Genomic DNA, 22,860 nt, shown 5'->3' with positions numbered 1-22,860 from the left:
TGTGCTTGAGTACAGTTTTGTAATTATGCCCACCCCCCTAATATTCCCTAAGTAACTAGAATATCGTTGCAGTCGGGCAGAAACCTCATATCTCCTTATTTACACTTTTGTCCATGAATTAACGTCCTACTTTGCCATACAAGAGGGTTGCACAATTGCACATTTTAAACGTTTTTTTAACCCATTAAATCGGGAAACCATCACTGTCACTTTAGATAATTGCCTTGGCTATTAAAAAATATCTACAAGCTCACAATGCGTCACTTCGTGCCGTGCTGCGAGCTTGTACATCTGTTTTTTTTTTATATTGAAAGAACTACTGGTTTAGAAAGCATTTGTAGAATCGGTCTCAGGTCTTAATGGGTTAAATAATCTGGATTTACGAGGTTTCCACCCGACAGCGACAGTGTGGAGGGGCTGTGCAACCAAAGGGATAACAAAGCGTTCCCAGCTCAAAGACGAACGCATTGAGGATCAGTCAGCTATAAGGTCTGACGGCAGCATTACCACACCGTCCGATGGTTCCGGAAGAAGCGCTGATCCGAGCGAACGGCTTCACACTGCAGTCCCCCGGGTCCAGCAGCACACACACACACACACACACACACACACACACACACACACACACACACACACACACACACACACACACACACACACACACACACACACAGAGACACACACAGTGTAAATGTCCCAGATGCTGCACGGCCTCAGGACCTGCAAAACATCACCAGCTGATGCTCTCTCTCTCTGTCTCTCTCTCTCTCTCTCCCTCTCCCTCTCCCTCTCCCTCTCTCTCTCTCTCTCTCTCTCTCTCTCTCTCTCTGTTTTCTTGTAGTGGGAATTATAACTTCTGTTTAGATAAATATAGAGCATTAGTCATCATTTGCGGTAAAACAAATGATGCAATCTCCATATTTGGGCAAAATCATGATGTCACTACATGTGAGGCACTATTATTGCCTTGACATTTGTGCAGCTGGTACAATTTAAATAGCAGAGCTCTCACGGATACTCCCACTGTCCAACATGTATGTTTTGACACCATGTAGAACTGATGATACAAGGTCCATCTAATATAGCACACAACTCAGCTGTAGGGTACATTTTATTGGGGAAAAACTCTGGTCAATTGAGGCATTTATCGTCTTTAAAGCAGACGCAAACACGACGGATATGCCTCCCGTAGGGAACGACTCCGGTCGTAAGGAACTCAAGTCCAGAATCCGGGCACTCATCGACGCCAACGCGGTGGTCATATTCAGCAAGAGCCACTGTCCATACTGCGTAAAGGTGAAGGGCCTGTTCAAAGAGCTGGAGGTGGAATGCAACGCGGTGGAGCTGGACCACGCCCAGGACGGACCCGAGTACCAGGACGTGCTGTTGGAGATGACGGGTCAGAAAACCGTCCCCAACGTCTTCGTCAACGGCACGCACGTGGGTGGCTGCGACGACACCATGCAGGCGCACAAGGACGGCGTGCTGCAGCAGCTGCTGCTGAGTGGAGGAGACAGGAGTGCCTACGATTACGACCTCATCGTCATCGGCGGAGGCTCCGGCGGCATGGCCTGCTCGAAAGAAGCCGCCGCGCTGGGGAAGAAGGTGATGGTTTTGGACTACGTGGTCCCGACGCCGAAAGGGACCACCTGGGGTCTGGGCGGGACGTGCGTGAACGTGGGCTGCATCCCCAAGAAGCTCATGCACCAGGCGGCCGTGCTCGGCACGGCCGTGCGGGACGCCCGCACGTTTGGCTGGGAGATCGGCGAGACGGCGACGCACAACTGGGCGAGCATGAGGGAGGCCGTCAACGACCACATCAAACAGCTCAACTTCAACTACAGGGTGGCGCTGACGGACAAAAAAGTCGATTACGTCAACGCCTACGCAGAGTTCACCGAGCCGCACAAGATCAAGGCAGTGAAAATAAGCAAGCAAGGTAAGGTGAGCAAGGAAACCTTCCACACGGCAGCCACGTTTGTCCTGGCCACGGGCCAGAGGCCTCGCTACCTGGGCATCCCGGGAGACAAGGAACACTGCATCACCAGCGACGACCTGTTCTGGCTGCCCTACTGTCCCGGGAAGACGCTGGTGATCGGGGCCTCCTACGTGGCCCTGGAGTGCGCCGGCTTCCTGGCCGGCATCGGCCTGGACGTGACCGTCATGGTGAGGTCCGTCCTCCTCAGAGGCTTCGACCAAGACGTGGCCGAACGGGCCGGCCGGCACATGGAGGAGCACGGTGTCAGGTTCCTCCGCAGACACGTTCTGGTGAAGGTGGAGGAGTTGGAGGCGGGTGCGCCCGGCAGGCTGAGAGTAACGTCCCGCTCCGCAGAGAGCGATGCGCTCGTCGAGGGTGAATACAACACTGTGTTGATAGCGGTCGGCCGGGACGCCTGCACAGACAAGATGGGCCTGGAGGCGGCGGGAGTCGAGGTCAATCCCGAGAATGGGAAGATCCCGGTGAGCGACGAGGAGCAGACCAACGTGCCCCACATCTACGCCGTCGGGGATATCCTGGAGGGCAAGTGGGAGCTGACGCCGGTGGCCATCCAGGCCGGCAAGCTGCTGGCGCGGCGCCTGTACGCCGGCTCTGCGCTCAAGTGCGACTACGTCAACGTGCCCACCACGGTATTCACCCCACTGGAGTACGGCTCCTGCGGCCTCTCCGAGGAGAGGGCCGCAGAACTGTACGGCCAGGATAACATCGAGGTGTTCCACAAGCTGTTCTCGCCCCTGGAGTTTGCGGTGCCCAACAGGGACAAGAACAAGTGCTACTCCAAGGTCATCTGCAAGCTGGACGACGATCGCGTGATCGGGTTCCACTACTTGGGTCCGAATGCCGGCGAGGTGACGCAGGGCTTCGGTGCGGCCATGAAGTGTGGCCTGACCAAAGCTCAGCTGGACGGCACCATCGGTATCCACCCCACCTGCGCCGAGGAATTCACCACCCTGGAGACCACCAAGAGCTCTGGTGGAGACATCACCCAGTCGGGCTGCTGAGGGTAAACCCTGCTCGTTTGGCTGGGCTGTTCTCACCTTCACATTTCCACATCATTTACGGTCTCAGTTTTTTCCCCAGCTAGTTGCTCATTTACACCAATGTTTGTCAACATCAGGCCTGGGGACCAACAAGGGTTGAAATAGACACTTGGGACCAAATGTACTCTTACAGGCCTGTAATTCTTAAGAGTGTACGAATGGAACCGAATGTACCCTTACAGGTCTGTAACTCTAAATTAGCATTGTCCGGGGGTCCTTGCAACTAAACATGATTGAGAATCATTGAGCCAGGAGGAGACTGGAGACAGGAAGTGGTTTATATTTAGTGAGTGAGGACGGCCTGCTAAACGGCGGGGTTACTCTGCCAGACGGTCTGGACAGCTCCTGTGTGTGTGTTCTACTGGGAGCAGAGTGTTTGTACACACTGCTTCATGACGTCCCCGTCCCTAAACCCCAAATACTGAGGGGAGGGCGAGGACTGATGTACCCTTGTAGAAGCACGGGAGGTTGTCCTTTTTTTAGAAAACAACTGTTTTTTTATTGGACACTTTAATACAGAAACAAAGCAGATACAATGAATGAATGAACAAATGAATGAATGACTGAACGAATAAACAAACAAACAAACAGAAAAAAATCCACAAATTAAAAACCATTTCAGACATATCTGTTTCAAAAGAATTTCACGAATATACAAAAAATCTGAGAAAAAAATAAAATAACTTTAAGAAGTAGTGAAATTAGCAGATATACAAGCTCTCCCGTGTCACACCACAATTTGTTGTGTGTGAGCTTGTAGATCATCTTTAATTCACTAGTTTGGGTCCTGGGAAGACATCAAATTTCTCTTTTGGGTCTCAAGCTAAAATGTTTGAACCACTGGGATAAACAGTGGCCATCACTACTGCCAGAGCCTAAAATATACAAATAAAAATACATGTTCCAATGTAAAAGGAAAACAAAACATCAAAACGCTATATAAGTAAATGCAATAGGGAGGAATAATGCATAACAAAAGCATATTGTTGCTGTTGGGCAGAAACCTTTTATCTCCATGTTTTTTGTAAATTAATGCCCTACTTGATCATACCAAAACCATCAAAAGTAGAAAATCCACAAGCACAAAACGTGGCACGAAGCAATGCGTTTTGTGCTACTTTTGGTGCTTTTGAATTTGAATCCTGAAAAGTAACAGTTTTGGGCGTATGAGGTTTCCACCTGGCAGAGACGATATCCAAGGGGCCCGCCTCAAAAAGTATGAGTCAGGATCCAGAAGTATTTACATATCATTGCTGTCAGGCAGGAACCTTGTATCTCTAAATTTCAACTTTTTATGTTTTTATGTTTATGTGTTGTCGCAAATGAATGCCCTACGTCATCATTAAACACTGTCATACAAAAGTGGTGGAAATAGCCGACAGGGTTTCCGCTGGGCATTTTTGGGGCCGGCCACCTTGACCGACCTTGACCGACAGGATTATATTTTACCGGGCAAAGAATAATTTGACTAAATAATATATCTACTCTATCATGCAGAGGTGTCGCTTGCTAAAAAAAACTGAATAAAGTGGCTGTGAGTGAAGTCACCAACTTTCACCACTTTATCCATTGCAGACAGACAGTCATTGTGCTGCTTGTATAATATCCACAACCCATACAAGTTCGGTCCCTGTTTTATTATCAGTCAATTGGGTCCTTGGTTCAGATTCTATCACTTCGGAACCCGGTTCTGTTATAACACCCAAGCGAACCAGACCCGTACTCGGCGCTGATTAGGAGGAGACGCAGCTGTGTAAAGCCTGATTTGTACTTCACTGTATGAAGGTGTTGTTGTGTATCAAAAATAGCAGACATACAAGCTCACAACGCGGCGCCTTGCGATGCGTTGTGAGCTTGCAGGTCTGATATTTTCAACGTGCGACACCATCGTACGACGAATAGGCTGTTCTATCAGATAACTGCAGCGCACTGTGCGGCAGAGCAGCAGCAGGTTGTCGGGAATTAAGCCATTATGATAGCTTTAATGGTTGTAAACTACGTATTGCAATCATGCAATGTTGTTACTTTATCCAAATAATAATATTAATAATAGGCTTAAATAATAAAATAGCCTAATAACAACATTTTAACGGCCAATTAAACATTTTATCGGTCTAACCGGAAACCCTGGTGTCAGGCTATTTTCAGTCTATAGTTTTTAAAGTAATAATAGAAAAGGAACGGTTTGGGACATACAAGGTTTCAACCCAACAGCACAATATGAAATGACAGACTGTCATCTTTTATCATCTGCTTGTATTTTCTTCTACACCAAATGTCTTCGCCGAGTATAGCGATCTGCTATTTTTGCTAAAAGTTCACCTCAGAATAGGGATGCGAGGGTTCCAGAGTTTAATTAAAGAAAGAAGCAGATTATAAGATTGCTTTCTCTGTTTTTCTGCTCATACCTCTCTCTCTCTCTCTCTCTCTCTCTCTCTCTCTCTCTCTCTCTCTCTCTCTCTCTCTCTCTCTCTCTCTGCCGTTGACCCGAACTTCACTCCCCTGTCAGTTTCCATTCTATGGATTGCTAACAATGGAAGAAATAGAATTAGGGGGTGAACAGTTCTATTTAAAACCCAGGGAAAAGCAAGGCAGGCTGAAGTGAAGTGAAGTGAAGTGAAGTGACGTTCTGTCAATCTGTCCTGCGCTGCATTCAGTAGCAGGGACACCAGCTCTATGCAGATAGACTAAACATAGCCTATCTGTCTCTGACACGCCAAACCAGCAGAACTGTAAACCACCTCAATTCCCTCCTATGTAGTTAGCCAACTTTCTGACCAATCTGGAAAATAAATGCTTACCAATAGCTTTCTTCAAAAATGTTTTCATAAAGGTGTAACACCTCTGAATTTGTTCCAACCCAACAACTCCCTTGGGAAACTTTGTGGGAGCCAATCAAAGTTGGGGTACCTGGAGGGCCTGGGCAAAAACTTGGAAAAATTACAATTGTCCAAAATGTAATTATAGGTTTATAGGGGTCCTGAATCCATTCCAAGTTAAGTTTTCCAACCATTAGTTTTTAGTAAAAAAGTACTCCTGGCCATAAAATTGGCCACGCCTACTTTTCAGGGGGCCAATCCATCAAATTGTGGTGGCCGTAATTGTCACCTATTTATCTTTGTTGAGTGGTACATTTTGATTGTTGGGATCTTAGAAAGTCAAATAAAGATATCTCAATTTTATTTTGTTGTGTTAAAGGGTTAGTTCAGATTTTTTGAGTATTTTCTGCAGGAAATACTTACCATTAATGTAGTGGTTGCAAAGGTATTAATTGATTGCCCGAGTCCCGTGGTCAGAGTTATGGTCCGGTTCTGATGAATATGAAGTAGTTCCGGTAGATTAGTAGATTTGGTGGGGGCCGCTCATTAAAAATAAATTAATTTAAAAAACTAGCGTCATTTGTATTGTTGACCTATTTCTACCATATAGTGCAGGTTTCGTTCAATTTCGACCCCTCTGTCACATGGTACTATTTTTTGTGTCATATATTTTGTGCGTGAGTAGGCTGCCGCGGCGTAGGGATTCTGGACACAAACATTAGTACCATGTGACAGAGGGGTCGAAATTGAACGAAACCTGCACTATGGTAGAAATAGGTCAACAATACAAATTATGCTAGTTTTTTTTATTAATTTATTATATCTGAACTAACCCTTTAAGTTTGTGTAATTTGCATAGTTAGCTATTTATTGGTCAAAAACTGGTCCGTGTTTGAGATGTCCAGAAATGAATCGATTACCATGGTGCAGTCATGCAACCTTTCCTCATTACCGTAATATGCATACATTATGCACAAATAATATTAAGAAATCAAGAAAGTGCAGAATGTTTGACTTTTTGAACTTAGAGAGGTCATCTCATACTCTCATAGACTCCATGTCCAGACATTATTACCGTACCATAATTAAGTCATGCAACCCTTTGTCATCAGCATAATTGGCATAAATGATGTAATAAATAAGCTGAAACCAGGAAAATGGTACGGTATAGACATAAAGTCTGCTTATTATTTCCATATCCAGAAATGTATTATCTTGTCATGACTAAATCATGCATCCATTTGTAATTAGTATACTTTCCATAAACAATGTAATAATTTGTCTGAAACCAGGACATAGATATATTTTTGCTAATAATTGAGATAGGTGATCTGAGAGTCTAAGTCTGTTTGGATGTTCATAAATTAATCTCTTCCAATAACTAAATCATGCAACCTTTCCTTATTAGTATAATTTGCATACATTATGTACAAACAATTGTTATCATGTAAAATAAAGAATATACAAAATTGTCAGTCTACCAAGATTAAAGTTTATTTTAATAGCAATAAACTGTATAGTGCACATAAAATGTATGAAAACAAGAAATGATTACCAAGTATAAATATACAAACAAAATAAACACGAATGAAACTAGTCTTGATGGCATCTTCCATTACACAGTTTTGTAACCATGTTATCTCTATCTGCCCCGTCATCATCGATGTCCACCAGCAAAATGTCCTGTCAGCTACAGAGAAGGCATGGGACCATTGTAAGGCTGCAGCCATCCCTTTACCAAGTGCATATGCACTACTGTTATCTGTTATCTTGTTCTTGCTATTATCTGTTTCTTGTTCCCGAGTCGTAGGTGTGCTTGCATAGCTGATGCTACCATCATTTAGCAAGAAAAAATACATCAATGTCAGTTAACTCAATCCAGAGTTTTGTTGCCCCTCTTCAGACAGCATCCAGGCTGTGCAGGTCAGGATTATGCAGCCTCTTTGTATGAGCTACCAGCTTAGTGGCCTGGTGGTTAGATTGTCCGCCCTGAGATTGGGAGGTCGGGTTTGATTCCCTGGCCGGGTCATACCAAAGACATCAAGGGTTAGATTGGAAGTCCCTGCGACATACTTGTACCATGTCCAGGGGGTGTACTTGTACATCATGGCTGGGGGATGTAGCCTACTTGTACATCAAGTTGACTCACGCTATTGGCCTATGGGCCACATGGCGTACTATACTTGTGCGAGCTGTAGAGAGTGACTATGAAAACTTTTGGTTGGAGAGTTGGAGGGCTTTCTTGACGAGATAGACAGTCTGCTCATCTTTGATGCTGTTTGACAGGAACTGTTTTGCTGAAACTTTTCCCAATGGTTTGTCATCTTCCACATGGTAAGTAGTTGGAGGCTTGCCACCCTGGAATCTCTTCCGTGTGGCCTCCTTCAGTAAAGATGGGATATTGTAGTGGTCATACACTACATGGATCTCCTTGGACTTGCTGTCCAGTGTGGCCAGTGGCCAGCCTGCTGGGCACATGATCCATGATGGCTTTCCAATTCCCTGTACCACTGCCAATCCATCCATGATAGTTACTTAGTTTACAGGGTCTAACCATCTCTGGTAGAATGTATGGATGCTGATCAGCATCGCCAAAGTCATCACTAGTGCTATCCTGGTTGGGCAGTTCCTTGAGTATGGTCATGAGCTGCTCTTGTCTGTGCATAGCAGGTCACACTCACTGTGAAGAGGGCATGTAGGCGGGCGGTAAACTTGTGTTGGCCAATGTCTTCTTTCAGATTGATCTCTGACCATGCTTCAGTTCCACCACCTGGTCAGCCAGCTTTTGCTGGCTATACTATTTCCTGGTTTCAGCTTATTTATTACATCATTTATGCTAATTATGCTGATGACAAAGGGTTGCATGATTTAGTTAGGTAATAATATCTGGACATGTAAACATATACTTAGAGTCTATGAGAGTCTGAGATCATCTCTTTAAGTTGGAAAAAGTGAAGAATGCAGTCATTCCAGATTTGTTTCGTATTTTTGCATAATTTATGCAAATGATGCTTATGAGGAGAGGTTGCACGACTGCACAATGGTAATAGATACATTTCTGGACATCACAAACACGGACGTAGACTCTTGGATTATTATGAAGTTATTTAGAAGCAAAATTATAGCGATTTCCAGTTTTTGGCCAATAATTAGCTAATTGTGCAAACTAAACACAACAGAAGAAAATGGAGATATCTTTATTTGACTTTCTAAGAACCCCAAGAATCAAAATATACCACTCAACACAGATAATTAAGTGACAATTATGGCAACCACAATTTGATGGATAGGCCCCTGAAAAGTAGGTGTGACCGATTTTATGGCCAGGACTCGGAGTAATGTTTTACTTAAAACTAATGGTTGGAATGGATTTTGGACCCCTGAAAACCTATAATTAGACATCTTGCAAGTTCATTTTGGCCAATTGTAATTCTAAGTTTCTGCCCAGGCCCAACTTTGATTGGCTCCCACAAAGTTTCTCAAGGGAGTTGGGATGGAACAAATTGAGAGGTGTTAGTAGACACCTTTATGAACACATTTGTGAAGAAAGCTATTGGTAAGCATTTATGTTCCTGAAAAGTAACATTTTAATTTAATTTCAAATGCATTTAGTTATACTTATGTTAACTTTATGAACTTAAATACAAATATATATATTATAGTTATTTAAGCATATAGTTATACTTATGTTAACTTTATGAACTTAAATACAAATACATTGGATGTAAAAAAGACAATAGCATTTTAATACTAGTCATTAAGCTACTATTAAGCTACTAATATAGACTGAAGTTATTAAAGAGGGTCATGCTTGCGTGTTTGGAATTGTAACAGCTGAAATCAATAATATATCAGTAATCCGATATTAACCTGTGGGCCGCAGTAAGTGAAGGTGGGGGAAACATGTGGCCCCCGGGCCGCCAGTTGCCCATGTATGACATAGAGGTATTTAATGTTTATTTGAACAAAAAAACTATATCACTTGCTCCTCCATTTACGGTGCTGGGAACAGGAAGGACACCTCAGCACTAGTGCGCTCCATCTGTTTATCAGCGAGCTCTGGACACCTGGCTGCAGGGCCTCAGTGCTGGAACAATGCTAGCATCATCACCATTTACACCAACAATGGTGACAACAATGGTCACAATGCCTTGTGAGCTTGTAGATGTGAGACGAGGGAGTATAAACTGGGGCATTAATTTATGAAAAATCATTTAAAAATATGACTTGAAGATACAAGGTTTCTGTGTGACAATGTGAAGTTTCATGGCGTTATGTATGTTTTTTTTATGATAAAACTCATTGCAATCTTCAGTGTTAATTTATACTTATATGTGTAACCGAGAGAGTGTACACTCTCACAGTTACATTAAAAGCAGTCTCATTATGATGGTTATTCATCATTTTCTGACAACGGAACAGCTGTAGACTTTTTTAAACCGTTTTTTGAACAACAATGGAGTTTTTGACTTCTGGTTTGGAGCTATAAATGGTGCTCTCCTGTAGGAGAGTAGCCTTTTTCATGTTGACAACAAGAACATTAGATTAAATGTATCCACTGATAATGAAATAGAAAAATGATCATGCAGTATCTTAAAAGACAATATATGAGAAGATAAGCAAACATTTGAATGACCCTGACGCCAAAAAAAAAGCTTTTGTTAGAAAGACAGAAGTTTATTAAGATAAATAGTAGAAAGATTTCAGAGATAATGTGCAGAACACCCGTTGTATTTGGATCAATCTGTTATTGTCTTGCGTGGGAGCACCTTCCCTTCCCTACCTATAGAGGGTGATCTTGTGACTCTAAAGTCACAAAAGCACTGCATCCATGCCATACGTCTGTGTGTCCTCTGTGTGTGTGTGTGTGTGTGTGTGTGTGTGTGTGTGTGTGTGTGTGTGTGTGTGTGTGTGTGTGTGTGTGTGTGTGTGTGTGTGTGTGTGTGTTTGGGCAGTTGGATTTCTCAGTGGCGACGTGATAATCCCATAATCTGATAATAACCCGCTGTGTGCTGATTTGGTGATTAAATGTCTCAGGCAAATGGTTGAAGATGTAAGAGAAGGGAAATGTATCTCTCTCTCTGTGTGTTTGTGTGCGTGTGCGTGCGTGTGCGTGGCGCGCACAAGCTTGTACTATACCTGTGAGGACTGAATGTCCCTACAAGCTAGTAGAATGTGAGAAACAGACATTGTGAGGACCATCTTATTGGTCCTCACAATTGTAGTAGCCTCGCGTAGCCAGACTATATCACTGCGTGGATATGAGTCTGGTGCTTCTATGAGGACGTTTTTTTTCCAAGGGGGCGGGATCAAAACAATGACTCTCAACACAATTGGTTAGACCTACAAACCAACTACCAATTACAGTCTCCCATACTTGAATACTGGGCCCTGATTGGTCACCCCCGTCTTCTGGAGCAGGAAATGGATTCTCTATGGAGCGGTGCCAGACCCAAATCGCTGAGTGCATTTTTTTTTTGCACTGGCAGATTTGTCTGGTCCCAGGCTACAATTGTAGAGGATTAGGTATTTAGACGTTAAATTGGGGAGTTAGGATTCGAGTTTTCCGTATCATGTCGATGTCACGCACCGAAAAGTAGACCTGCTGTTTTTCTGCAAAATTTCAGCTACTTTCAGCTATTTTCAATGCCATCCTATGTCATCAATGCCATCCTATGACATCCATGTCCTATACTAGGACATCAACATTTGTTGATGTCCTAGTATAGGAGGCAGCCCAGGTGCTCATCCAGAATCTTGTCATCTCCCGCCTGGACTACTGCAACTCCCTCCTTGCTGGTGCTCTGGCATCTGCCATCAGACCTCTGGAGCTTGTTCAGAAAGCTGCGGCTCGTCTGGTGTTCAACCGCCCCAAGTTCTCCTACACAACTATCCTTCTCCGTTCTCTACACTGGCTCCCCGTAGCGGCTCGGATTCAGTTTAAAACCCTGGTGCTAGCCTATAGGGCAGTGAAAGGAACAGCTCTTTCTTACCTCCGGGCTATGGTCAATGCTTACACCCCTGCCCGACCACTTCGGTCTGCCACCTCGGGGCGACTGATTGCCTCGTCACTCAAGGGTCCTTCTGGTCGATCGACACGGTCACGACTTTTTTCTGTTCTGGCCCCACAGTGCCCACTGAGCATTTTTCGGGCTATTAGCCGTTTAAATGACGTCTAAACGTCACCTAGCCGTCTAGGCTAAATGCGGTTTATGAGTGGTCTAGAATTGAAAGTATTTTCAACGTCTAAACCTAGCCTAGACATTGTTTCAACGTCGTTTGGACGGCTAGATATAAATATATAACCGTTCAAATGACGTTGAAAGAACGTCTAGGCTTAGCCTAGACGTCGAAAAAACTTTCATTTTTAGACCACTCATAAACCGGATTTAGCCTAGACGTTATTTAGACGTCTAATAGCCCGAAAAATGCTCAGTGGGTTAAACCCTATTATAGACTATGAACGTTGTTTAGACGTCATGTAAACGTCTATTTAATAAGGATATTAATATGCTTATAATTAAATCATATGTTTAAATAACATCTAAACAACTTGTAGGCATTATATACCTTTAAGATCTATCAAATTCACACGAAACCTATATTAATGCATTTAAATGCCTCAGTTTTAATGCAGATCCAGGTTCTCTACAAAATTTTGCCCGTTTCGCTTACCTTTGTAGTAGTGTAGTCCCATGATGTTCTGATAATTTACATTATGTTGTTATCTTTCTGGATCTTTTAAATAGGTTGCAGTGTAACACTATGTCATGCTACTCTTTATTGTACCACTGGATAAAAACATTTTTCTTAATGTTAATGTTGATCTACTCTGAACATAACTATCCTTCAACTGTAATTTCAATCACAATACATATTTCAACAAAAAAACATACCAAAGCTTGTACAATCGTTCATTAATTTCTGTGCCTCTTAATGCTTTAGTTTAAGCCATTAAGACCTGTCATGTTAGATTTTAAACACTTTAACACAGGGGTCTTCAACGTTTTCAGGCCAAGGACCCCCTAGCTGAGAGAGAGATGAAGCAGGGACCCCCATATCTACAACATTGTGTTGTAGATTCATCTTTTTTTCTCCCTCTACACCAAACCTCTCAGCGCAAGGCGTTGTGAGCTTGTAGATCTGCTATTTTTGGCTAAAGCTCTCCTCAGAAAAAGGATGCTAGGGTTCAAGTGGTTAATGTAAAAAATATCATATCACACAAAGATTTGGCGGACCCCCTGTAGTAACTCTGAGGACCCCCTAGGGGTCCCGGACCCTCTGTTGAAGACCTCTGCTTTAACACATCTTATACTTGAGCTATTCAAAAATAGCAGATCTACAAGCTCATAGCACGGCACTCTGCTATATTTTTGTTTTAACAATCTTGAAAAAAAAATGTATCTTTGAATGTATGTTTTTACGTAAAATCTTTGCTTTGCCTAGACTTGAGTTATAAATGTATATATATATTTATTCAAAGATTTACACTTTTTTTTTTTTATCTTCAAAAAATCTACAAGCTCTTAGCGCGGCACCGAGTTCCGCGCTATGAGCTTGTATATCTGCTATTTTTTGAATAGCCAAAGAAATCTTAAGTGACACAGATGCGTTCCCTGTCTTAATGCGTTAAACAACAAGAAAAGACAAGTTTTAACAAAATGTTTTGACCAAATAATAACATTGGATTTGCTTCAAGGTGTTCCCTCTTCTTCTTGTATCCCTCTCCACCACTTCTACCAGGCGCCTGCTTGAAGTGGTCAGAGATGGCAGCGCTGACCAGGTTCTCTATTGTCTCTCTGAATGTCTTCTGAACGGCTTCTGCAGTCAAAACAATGACAAATAACTCTCAGACTGACAGTAGACATTACAGAGGTTATCTAGTATATGTCAGTCACACGTGTACAACGTGTATAACTAGCACTGACAAAGTTATTTTTACCATTGATGACAGATAGAAGGCAGTGCTTTTGAAAGCTCTCTCCTGCTGTCCATGCAAGTAGAAAGGACTCATCAGGCCATTGGTGAAAAGTCTGAAACAAAAAGAAAACGTGAAGCTAAATTGCAAAAAGAAAAACGGCACACTCTGCCAACCTGCAATGAAGACAATTATGTTGATATGAAACAGAAATAATACACTAACACAGTGGAAAGTGATAAATAATACTTCCATTCTTACTTTTCTCCGACATGGGAAACTGAAATAAACAAACCATGTGACAGTCTGCCTGTGATTTAGAATGTGAGGCTATACTTTGGCTGGTGCAGATCTTAATAAACAACATTACTTGTTTTCAAGTTCAACATCATTATCTCTCCCCAATTAAATATTTGCCAGAGTAAGATGACTTCCAAACTTTATCAAAATGTACCTTTTGGAATCCTGTGACTTTCTCCTGGGAGTTCTGATAAGATTTCCTGTTAGTGAAAGACAAGGTAATTAGGCTACATGTCATACTTGCAACATCACCATTGAGGATTACTGTTATAGTCAATTGAAAGGTGGAATAGAGTCCAGACATTTTCTTGGCCCAGATTACGGCTTCACTGTTGGGGGAGAGAAAACCCCCATTGCAACCCATTTTGCTCACTGCTACAGTCAATTGAAAGTTACCTTGTGTATTTCTGGATCTGATTTGGACCGGTGTGTAGCTTCAATGTTCTGCTGGGTGTGAAAACGCATTGAAATTACACCTTCTTACACCATCAAGTCATGTATGATATATGCTGTGCTTTATCCACATTTTCATTGTGGAGTCCTAGTTTGTTCTGTTCAGGAGTAAGGCCCCCACAGTAGATGTACTGTTGTTGAAATACATAATATATTTTAATACATTTTTATTTTAATATTCCGGTTAAACGTTCTGTTAGACTCATTTCTTCTAGAGGACCTAAAGCATAGTAGTAGTAGTCCCAACGATAATACAGGCGGGTAAACAAACAAACAAAAACTGTCAAAATGTATTTAAAATGTTAATCATTCATGTGCAGTCACCTTGTGCAGTTCTTCCTCTTTTACGGCTGACCGGAGTTTTGTCAAGATCTACAGCAGAAAACGAAATGAAGGAATTAGAAAACTCTTAAGGTTTTGTTTTGACATTAATACTGATAAAGGCTGTAATTTCCATCTACAATATTTATATATATTTAACATTGGGCTTAAATCAATTAACATAGCATTTAAATTTACCTGGTGTTGAGGTGTGTAGAGGGGCTGTCAAAACTGTCTTAGCTATGGGCACTGGGCAGTGATTCACCTGGGGAGGATAATTAGGCCAGATGTATATTATTGTAATGAACGAATATGACAATACTCACAAAATAAAAAGGACAAAATAACAAACAAATCTAACAGCACAGCTCCCACCAGCATAGAGTTATCTATAGCTTTAAGCCAGTCATCAGTCACCTGTATCAAAGCAGTAGAAGTAGAGTGACCAGCTCTATAGGCATGTTGAGAATATGTTGCAAGCTTGTTTGGAACAAAATAAGCTTGAATTTGTGAATGCACCAACTTTTCCATGATTTTGCTCAAAACAGGTAAAATACTTATAGGTCTAGGTATAGCCTAGACCTATAGATGGGTTTCCGCGCGACGTCATCACATAGCAGAGTGCGCAATCTGCGCATGCCTGGGGTAGAACGAACCGGAAGCGCCCTTCACTCTGTTGTTTTGTTCGGGATTTAGATAGGCATAATACTGCTATTATAGGCATAATAGGCATAATGGTGCTATTATATACAAACAGATCCAACTTCCGACAAATCATTTTTATTGAGTAAAGAAGATATTACAAACTGCATAATTTAATCTACTTTCATTAAACCCGGTGAAGACCATTTCTTTTATGAATGTACAATGGCCAGCTGCTGCGGGTAATAGCGCCCTCTATAGGCTCACCCCTCCACTGCGTGCGCATCATCCTCTCATGTTTACAAACAGGAAACCCATCTATAGGAATAACCTTAGCCTCCACCCACATCCAAACATCTCCAAACATCTATTAATAATATGACAAATAGGAGATGCTATATTCTCAGCACTTTACCATCCAGATTATCTAGACCTGCTAACTTACTATCATAAGGAAGAGAGCAGAGTAACTGCTCCACAAATAGTTGCAAGGAGTTGCAGTCATTGGTGTGGAATAGCCTTATATTTAGAGACAGACAGACTACATTTTCTGGGCCTAAAACAATAACAGAATGTATTTAATAAAATACATATTTAGGGCTTATTTTTCACAAATGACTATAACCACTTAAACCCTCTAATCGTGGTGAAACAGACCTGAGTTGCAACTGTTGGACTGATTTTTCCATCTACACCAAATCTCTTTGCCAAAAATAGGAGATCTAAAAGCTCACAACACGTTGCACCATTCAAGTGGTTAGGAAACAATATAAAATATAACTTTTTAAAACATTTATCGGGCCAAACCAACAAGAAATCTGCCTCTTTCTCATGTGTTCAGACCTGTACACAAGATTGATCAAATGTGACAAAAGTCATCAGTTTGCCACTTCTGGACATCACCCAAAAGAGAGCTGTAAATAAATGTAAATAGGCTACTGATTGATTAAAAAAATATATTCAACATATGGCCCAACTCAAGGAAAGGTGAATAATATTGTCTTACTAGTGGTGAGAAATAGCTACATACATTGTTTTTAAGGCCAGTTACATGTAAAACACACGAAACAATCAATTAACAATTACCTGGGGTGTTTGATCTGACAGCACCATTATTATTGTTCTTTGTCGGTTTTGCTGGTACAGGTCGTTCAAAAAAAAGAAAGAAAAAATACATTAATACATTTATCAAACATTTCACAAGGTTCTGTAAAGTTTTAACTCAAGATTAAACATTACACATATAAACGATTATTCTATTGTTAAAGTATTCAGAAATGTATTTAAACTCAAGTGATTGTACTTCGTTACGGTCCACCACTGATTAAATAAATGCTATTTTAGCGTCTAAGTGGATCGTTCAACATACAACGGTGTAACTTCTTTTTGATGTCCAAACATGCGCAACAAATATTGCATTGTTTGAACGAAAATGGCCAATCTACAATGACGTGTCACATAGCGACCCGTATGACCCAAAATACCAAAATAAAACAGAAAAACATTGAACGCCAGCACTTTGTGTTTGAGCAGAAGCTAGCTGGTAGCTAGTTGGCTAATGCTAACTTGTACCTGACCAACTATGTCAACACAAATAAACATCTCCTTCAAATAAAGTATCCTTTAGCACTCACCTATGCAATGTACTCAGTTCAGAATGAATGTTTTTTGCAATTCTGTTCTTTAAAGTCTCTTCTGTTCAGTTTTCGGCTTGCTTTTAGAACGTGTTGCTGGCTTCAGCTGTGTTGGCTTTCACTTGTTCCTCAGTATTTTATATTAGCCTATCACCATTAGTGCAAACTGCCGTTATTTGTTATATTTATAAATATTTCAAAAAAATATTTGCATATTATCACCATTATACAAACTACATTATTTCGCTATAATAGTGTTTCTAAACATATTAGCATCCTAAAATAAACGTTTTCAAACAACATGACAAATAAATTAAATACATTTAATGGTTTAAATATGGTCTAAATCTAAACGTTGATATATAGTTTTGATTTAAACGTCTAGATCAAGGCTAAATCTAAACTATACTGTATATTGATCAATAGTGATACTAGTGAGATATAATCATTTCTAAACCTAATGTTGGCACCCTAAAATAAAGATTTTCAAACAACATGAATAAAAAATGTAATACATTTAATGGTTTAAATATGGTATAAATCTAAACGTTGATATATAGTTTTGATATAAACGTCTAGATCAAGGCTAAATCTAAACTATACTGTATATTGATCAATGGCTATTCAAATTATTTTTGTCCAATATTTGGAGATCAGTTATGCAACTTACAGTTGTTTTTTTAATCAATATTTATGGAATAATTGTTTAAATTCAATCGGCTAGATTTGGTCTAGATTATAGACCAAATCTAGACCATCTAATTTAGGTCTACAAAAAAAACGGACGTCTAAAAAACGACTATGGCTCACTGGGTGGTGGAATGAACTTCCCACTGATGTCAGGACAGCAGAGTCACTGCCCATCTTTCGCCACAGGCTTAAAACCCACCTCTTCAGGAAATACTACCCTTCCTCTTTGCCTGGCCTACTTGTTGTTAACTAGTTGTACGAACTCTTGTTTTATTGTTGTATTGTTTTATTGGATCTTGTTTAGTCGATACACTTATTTGTTTTAGCTCGTGCTCATTTGATTTTGCTATTTTGTCTCATCTGTTTAAGAAAGTAGGTAGCTGATATATTGCACTTTTACGCTAGGTATACTCTTCGTTGCTTGTTTTTGCAGGAATTGCACTTAAGACTTCTGGTGATTAGTAGTTTCGTTCCCTACCTATGTTGAATGCACTTCTTGTAAGTCGCTTTGGATAAAAGCGTCTGCTAAATGACTGTAATGTAATGTAATGTAGTATAGTAATACGAATGTGTGCGTGCGCGTGCTTGCGTGCGTGCGTGCGTGCGTGCGTGCTGTGCGTGTGCGTGTGCGTGTGCGTGTGCGTGCGTGCGTGCACGTGGCAGATATTACTGAATCTCAGCTTCTTTCTCATTGCCTCCGTTATGCCAGGCAGTATTAAATAATTCCCAGGAGGCAGTGGGAAAGCATACTGTCAGCGTTTTGAAGCATCATCCAATCGCAGCAAAGAGCAGATGTGGGTTCAGGGGATTAACCAAATATGTCTCCAATCACACGCAGGATAAACAGGAAACTGATCACAAGTTCAATAGGTTAACCTGAGTGGTTCTCAAAGTGGGGTTTGGGGACCCCCGTGGGTTTCTTGAGGGGATTCCAGGGGGACCGCATCACAATTATTTGATTTAACATAGAAATCAGTTTAACCACTTTAAATCTAGATAAATTACATCGGCAATTTTTCTTTTTCTTACAGTACAAATCTTGTTTATGGGGGTCCCTGGAACAAAACATTTTCAGATGGGGGTCCGTGGCCAGACACATTGATTTGGGGGGCGTGTGTGTTACACGCTGTTTATACGTTGTGAGCAGGGTTTCCGCTGGGCATTTTTGGGGCCGGCCACCATGGCCGGCAGGATTATATTTTACCGGCCAAAGAATACATTTACCGGCCATATAATAATTAACGTCACATGCGTGTTTGCACTGCATACATGCACCCAACTGATAGGGCTCATTACACCTCGTTACGTTAGAGCTGCGCTTCTTTCCACTTTATCACAGATGCAACCTGTTCCTGTTTTTATAGTAAACTAAATTATATGATCTACTATAGTCTATATCATGCAGAGATGTCGCTTGCCAAAAATGAAATGAATAAAGTGGGCATGAGTGAACTGCTGCGTGACGAATACCAAAACGCTCGCCCCAAAACACAGTCGCCCCGGGGAAAATCCGGCGATATTCGCCTGGTATTCCTAAACATATCAGTAAACTATGCCTAACCCTAACCTTATTCCTAATCTTAACCTCAGTAAAACTATACCTAATCCTAAACCTATTTCTAACCTTATCCTCAGTAAAACAAATACAAGAATACAAGAACCGCTGGTCCGCCTGAAAAATGGGAGCGAGGGTGTTTTGGGGCGAGTCCTAATTACCCTGCGGGCTGTGGTTTCCCTGCGCAACACCGTCGCACGGTATAAACAAATTAATATATATTTTGGGCTTTACATCGATTCTCATTCAACCTTGATTTGCAAAAGTAGGTTTTGTTTTGTTTTGTTAACGTTAATTATATATGTCATGATATATCTGGCCTTGCGCGAGGTTGATTACTTGCCTTTATAGTTGCTTTCAGTTTCACCAACTTTCACCACTTTATCCATTGAAGACAGACACTAACTGTGCTTGCATAATATCCACGACCCACACGTGTTCGGGACGGGACGGGTCCCTTTATCGACAATTGGGTCCGGTTTGGTTCAGATTCACCTCGGAAAATCCCGGTTCTGTTTATCAACACCCAAGCGAGCCACCCTACTCAGCGCTGATCAGGAGGAGACACAGCTGTGGCTCTTAGCGGTGTTGTGGCGTATCAAAAATAGCAGACATACAAGCTCACAACGCGGCGCGTTGCGAGGTGCTGTGAGCTTGTAGCTCTGATATTTTCAACGCGCGACACCATCGTACAACGAATAGGCTATTCTATAACTGCAGCGCGCAGCAGCAGCCGAGCAGGCTGTCGGAATTAAACCACACAGTCAGAACATGATATAAACTTGATGATTATGATTGTAACGGTTGTAGCCAACTAATTTATGCAAATAATAATATTAATAATAGGCTTAAATGATAAAATAGCCTAATAACAGCATTTTCCCAACCGGCCATGGTGGCCGGTGGTGTTCATATTTACCGGCCAATTAAACATTTTACCGGTCAATGGCCGGTAAATACCGGCTAACGGAATCCCTGGTTGTGAGCTTGTCGATCAAACAGTAAATACACTAGTATAGAGCCCTGAGGGACTCCGCTCAACAATATTATAATATATCACATTGACTGCCAAGGACGTAATATTTACGTCATCATGGTGTTTTTTAGTGATTACGCTTGCGGGCGCTCTTCACCAACCTATGAATGCTGTATTGACTTCGAGAGAAGGATCCACCCGGAAATGACGTCATCTAAAACATTTTCACCCTGTCCGCTACACTTTTATCAGATTTATAAAAATACTTTTATCTCGGATTTCTTTTCTCAGATTGCGTTTTTGGTGAAAACGAGTTGGGGGCGGGGCAGATGCAGCTGTTCAAACACCTTTTATTTTTTCTCCAGTATTTATGAAACAGATTAATTGTTCAAGGTTGAAGGTTGAAGGTTGAAGGTTGTGCTCTATTCACATCTAGGCCCGATCATATCACAGTCCATCACAGTCCATATTTGGCAGTGGTAAGTTGGCAGTGGTTGGAAAGTCCTTATGGTTATGACTGATCATGGTAATCGACTAATCGAATAAAAAGATACTGCGGCCAGAAAGAAGGAAAGCTGCTGTGGCTAAAATGTTAAGATGTAGTAGGAAATGTAGTTTTATATTAACCGTACAATATGTAAGTACATTGAAGGCGGGGAAAGAAGCCTATATTATAGCCAGAGCTCTGATCAACAGTCTGTGGCAAATTTCGGAGCAAATGGAGTGATCGTGTGTTGAGCAACCCCGGACGTATTTTGGAGGTCATTTCAATTAAAGTAGTAGGATAATAACAACAACAACAACAACAACAACGACGACGACGACGACAACAACAACAACAACAACAACAACAACAACAACAACACCAACAACAACAATAATAATAATAATAATAATAAAACAGTAAAAAAAAGGTTTAAAAAAATAAAGAAAGAGAGAGGGCAAAAAGGAGAACATCAGTGTATGTACACGTGCATATGATCTTGGCATATTATATACACCAACAGCATTATTTTTTTGGGCCTCATTACAGTACGTTATGTAAAGAACTTCACAGTATCTTCTATATACAGCAGTTTAGGTAGGAACAGTTCAAGCATATTAAAGTGCAAGAAAATGACAGGAGAGGGAGGAGGTGTGAGGGATGAGGGAGGGGGGTTGTTTATGAGAGTGCCATATTATAACACAAGTATGTTTTATTTTATTTAAAAAATGTTTTTATTTCACAATCCTGTCTATTGCCCTGCCTTTAACACATTGTGTGCCAAAAACGGTCCAGACCGTTTTAGCCAATTTATGTTTTGTTTTTTGTTTTTCCACACGGGACGCCCTAACGCAACTTTGGGATCATGCACGGAGTCTCTACAATGGAAAGGCCGGATGTGGATCCATGACAAAAACACTTCCTCTCGGCCTCTCCCATTATAACTCCCTGAGAAAAAGCTTCATATCTCCATTTATTTTTAACGTGGTAGAAACGAGCCATTTTCGATGGGCGATCACTCTGCAATGGCGGATCGCGTTAGAAATATTATTGTTCCACGCATTAGTCGGGACCCTCGACCAGGTTACATGTTTATTGCTTTATGTTGGTGTGGCCTTTATTTGTCATTGTCATACTATATTAGATGTTACTGGTTACAAAGCCATGGGACGATGGGACTGGTTGTACATGCTGTATGGTTCTGAAAGTGGGGTACGGGGACCCCCGGGGGGGTATGAGGGGTTACATGTGGTCCCCAGCCTAATTAGTTAATTATGGCATCACAATCATTTTAACCACTTTAACCATATTTTACACTTTGGCGATTGACTCTTGACGATTTTATATACATATTGTTTAAACTTTTTATGTTTCTACTAGGGGTCCCTGGCACAACATATTTTGAGCTGGGGGTCCACAGCCAAATACATATAATTTTGGGGGTCCTTGACATGAAAGAGTTCCACTGCTGTAATATACACACAGTTGGATTTCATTGCTGTCGGACAGACACCTTGTATCGCCATATTTCAACTCTTTACGTTTTATTGTCTCCGCCAGGCCGAAAGGCATGGCGAGAGAGTATGTTTTTCCCAATGTCCGTCCGTCCGTCCGTCCGTCCGTCCGTCCGTCCGTCCGTCTGTGACCAGCTAATCTCCGGCACCGTTGTCTTGATCGCAGCGAAACTGTGCAGACACACTCCCTGGATGCCAATTCAGAACCTTTGCCCCAAATTCTCATGGGCCTTTTATAGCGCCACCAGGAGGCCAATTTGTGCAAAACATATTTTTTGACAGTACTCCTACAGATTTTGTCCAAAAATCACGCAAATCGCTACACAGTATCTCTATAGGGCCTTAGAGATACTGGTCTTTCAGGTCTTTCAGATTTCTCATATTCCATCCTGATTGGCTAAAACAAATTTCCAAAGTTTGCAGGAGTGCTCCGTTTTGAACAAAATGCCTCAAATCATGAACACAGCATGCAATTTCCGTGAAATTTTGCATGCACATTCCCATTAGGCCGAGGA

At 41.6% G+C, this 22,860-nt stretch overlaps 2 protein-coding genes and 1 long non-coding RNA gene across 6 annotated transcripts in view; 2 read left to right on the top strand and 1 right to left on the bottom strand.

Moving 5' to 3' along the window:
* Positions 1 to 22,860, top strand: part of LOC308099698 (syntaxin-binding protein 4) — a gene marked incomplete at its 5' end in the record, with an annotated part of 329,176 nt that overhangs the window by 61,893 nt on the left and 244,423 nt on the right. The gene's annotated exons all lie outside the window — the stretch shown is intronic.
* LOC308099259 (thioredoxin reductase 1, cytoplasmic-like) lies at positions 1,180 to 3,000 on the top strand (the record flags this gene model as incomplete). The annotated part of the gene is made up of 1 exon (XM_080447942.1): positions 1,180 to 3,000. The coding sequence occupies one exon, from the start codon at positions 1,180 to 1,182 to the stop codon at positions 2,998 to 3,000; it is 1,821 nt and encodes a 606-aa protein (XP_080304068.1).
* Positions 13,465 to 17,200, bottom strand: LOC308099262. Of its 4 annotated transcripts, XR_013934370.1 has the most exons (8): positions 17,127 to 17,200; positions 16,579 to 16,629; positions 15,049 to 15,115; positions 14,854 to 14,901; positions 14,473 to 14,523; positions 14,231 to 14,276; positions 13,801 to 13,891; positions 13,465 to 13,679 (listed from the first exon to the last, which is right to left on the bottom strand). It is a non-coding gene; the product is annotated as an uncharacterized lncRNA (long non-coding RNA). The 4 variants fall into 4 exon arrangements; XR_013934369.1 differs by having other exon boundaries at positions 13,801 to 14,276; XR_013934372.1 differs by lacking the exons at positions 16,579 to 16,629; positions 17,127 to 17,200 and having other exon boundaries at positions 14,473 to 14,520; positions 15,049 to 15,406.

Source organism: Gymnoscopelus braueri (assembly GCF_963280865.1).
Source record: "Gymnoscopelus braueri genome assembly, chromosome: 13".
Lineage (NCBI taxonomy): Eukaryota > Metazoa > Chordata > Actinopteri > Myctophiformes > Myctophidae > Gymnoscopelus > Gymnoscopelus braueri.
This window is presented reverse-complemented; position numbering and strand designations above follow the sequence as displayed.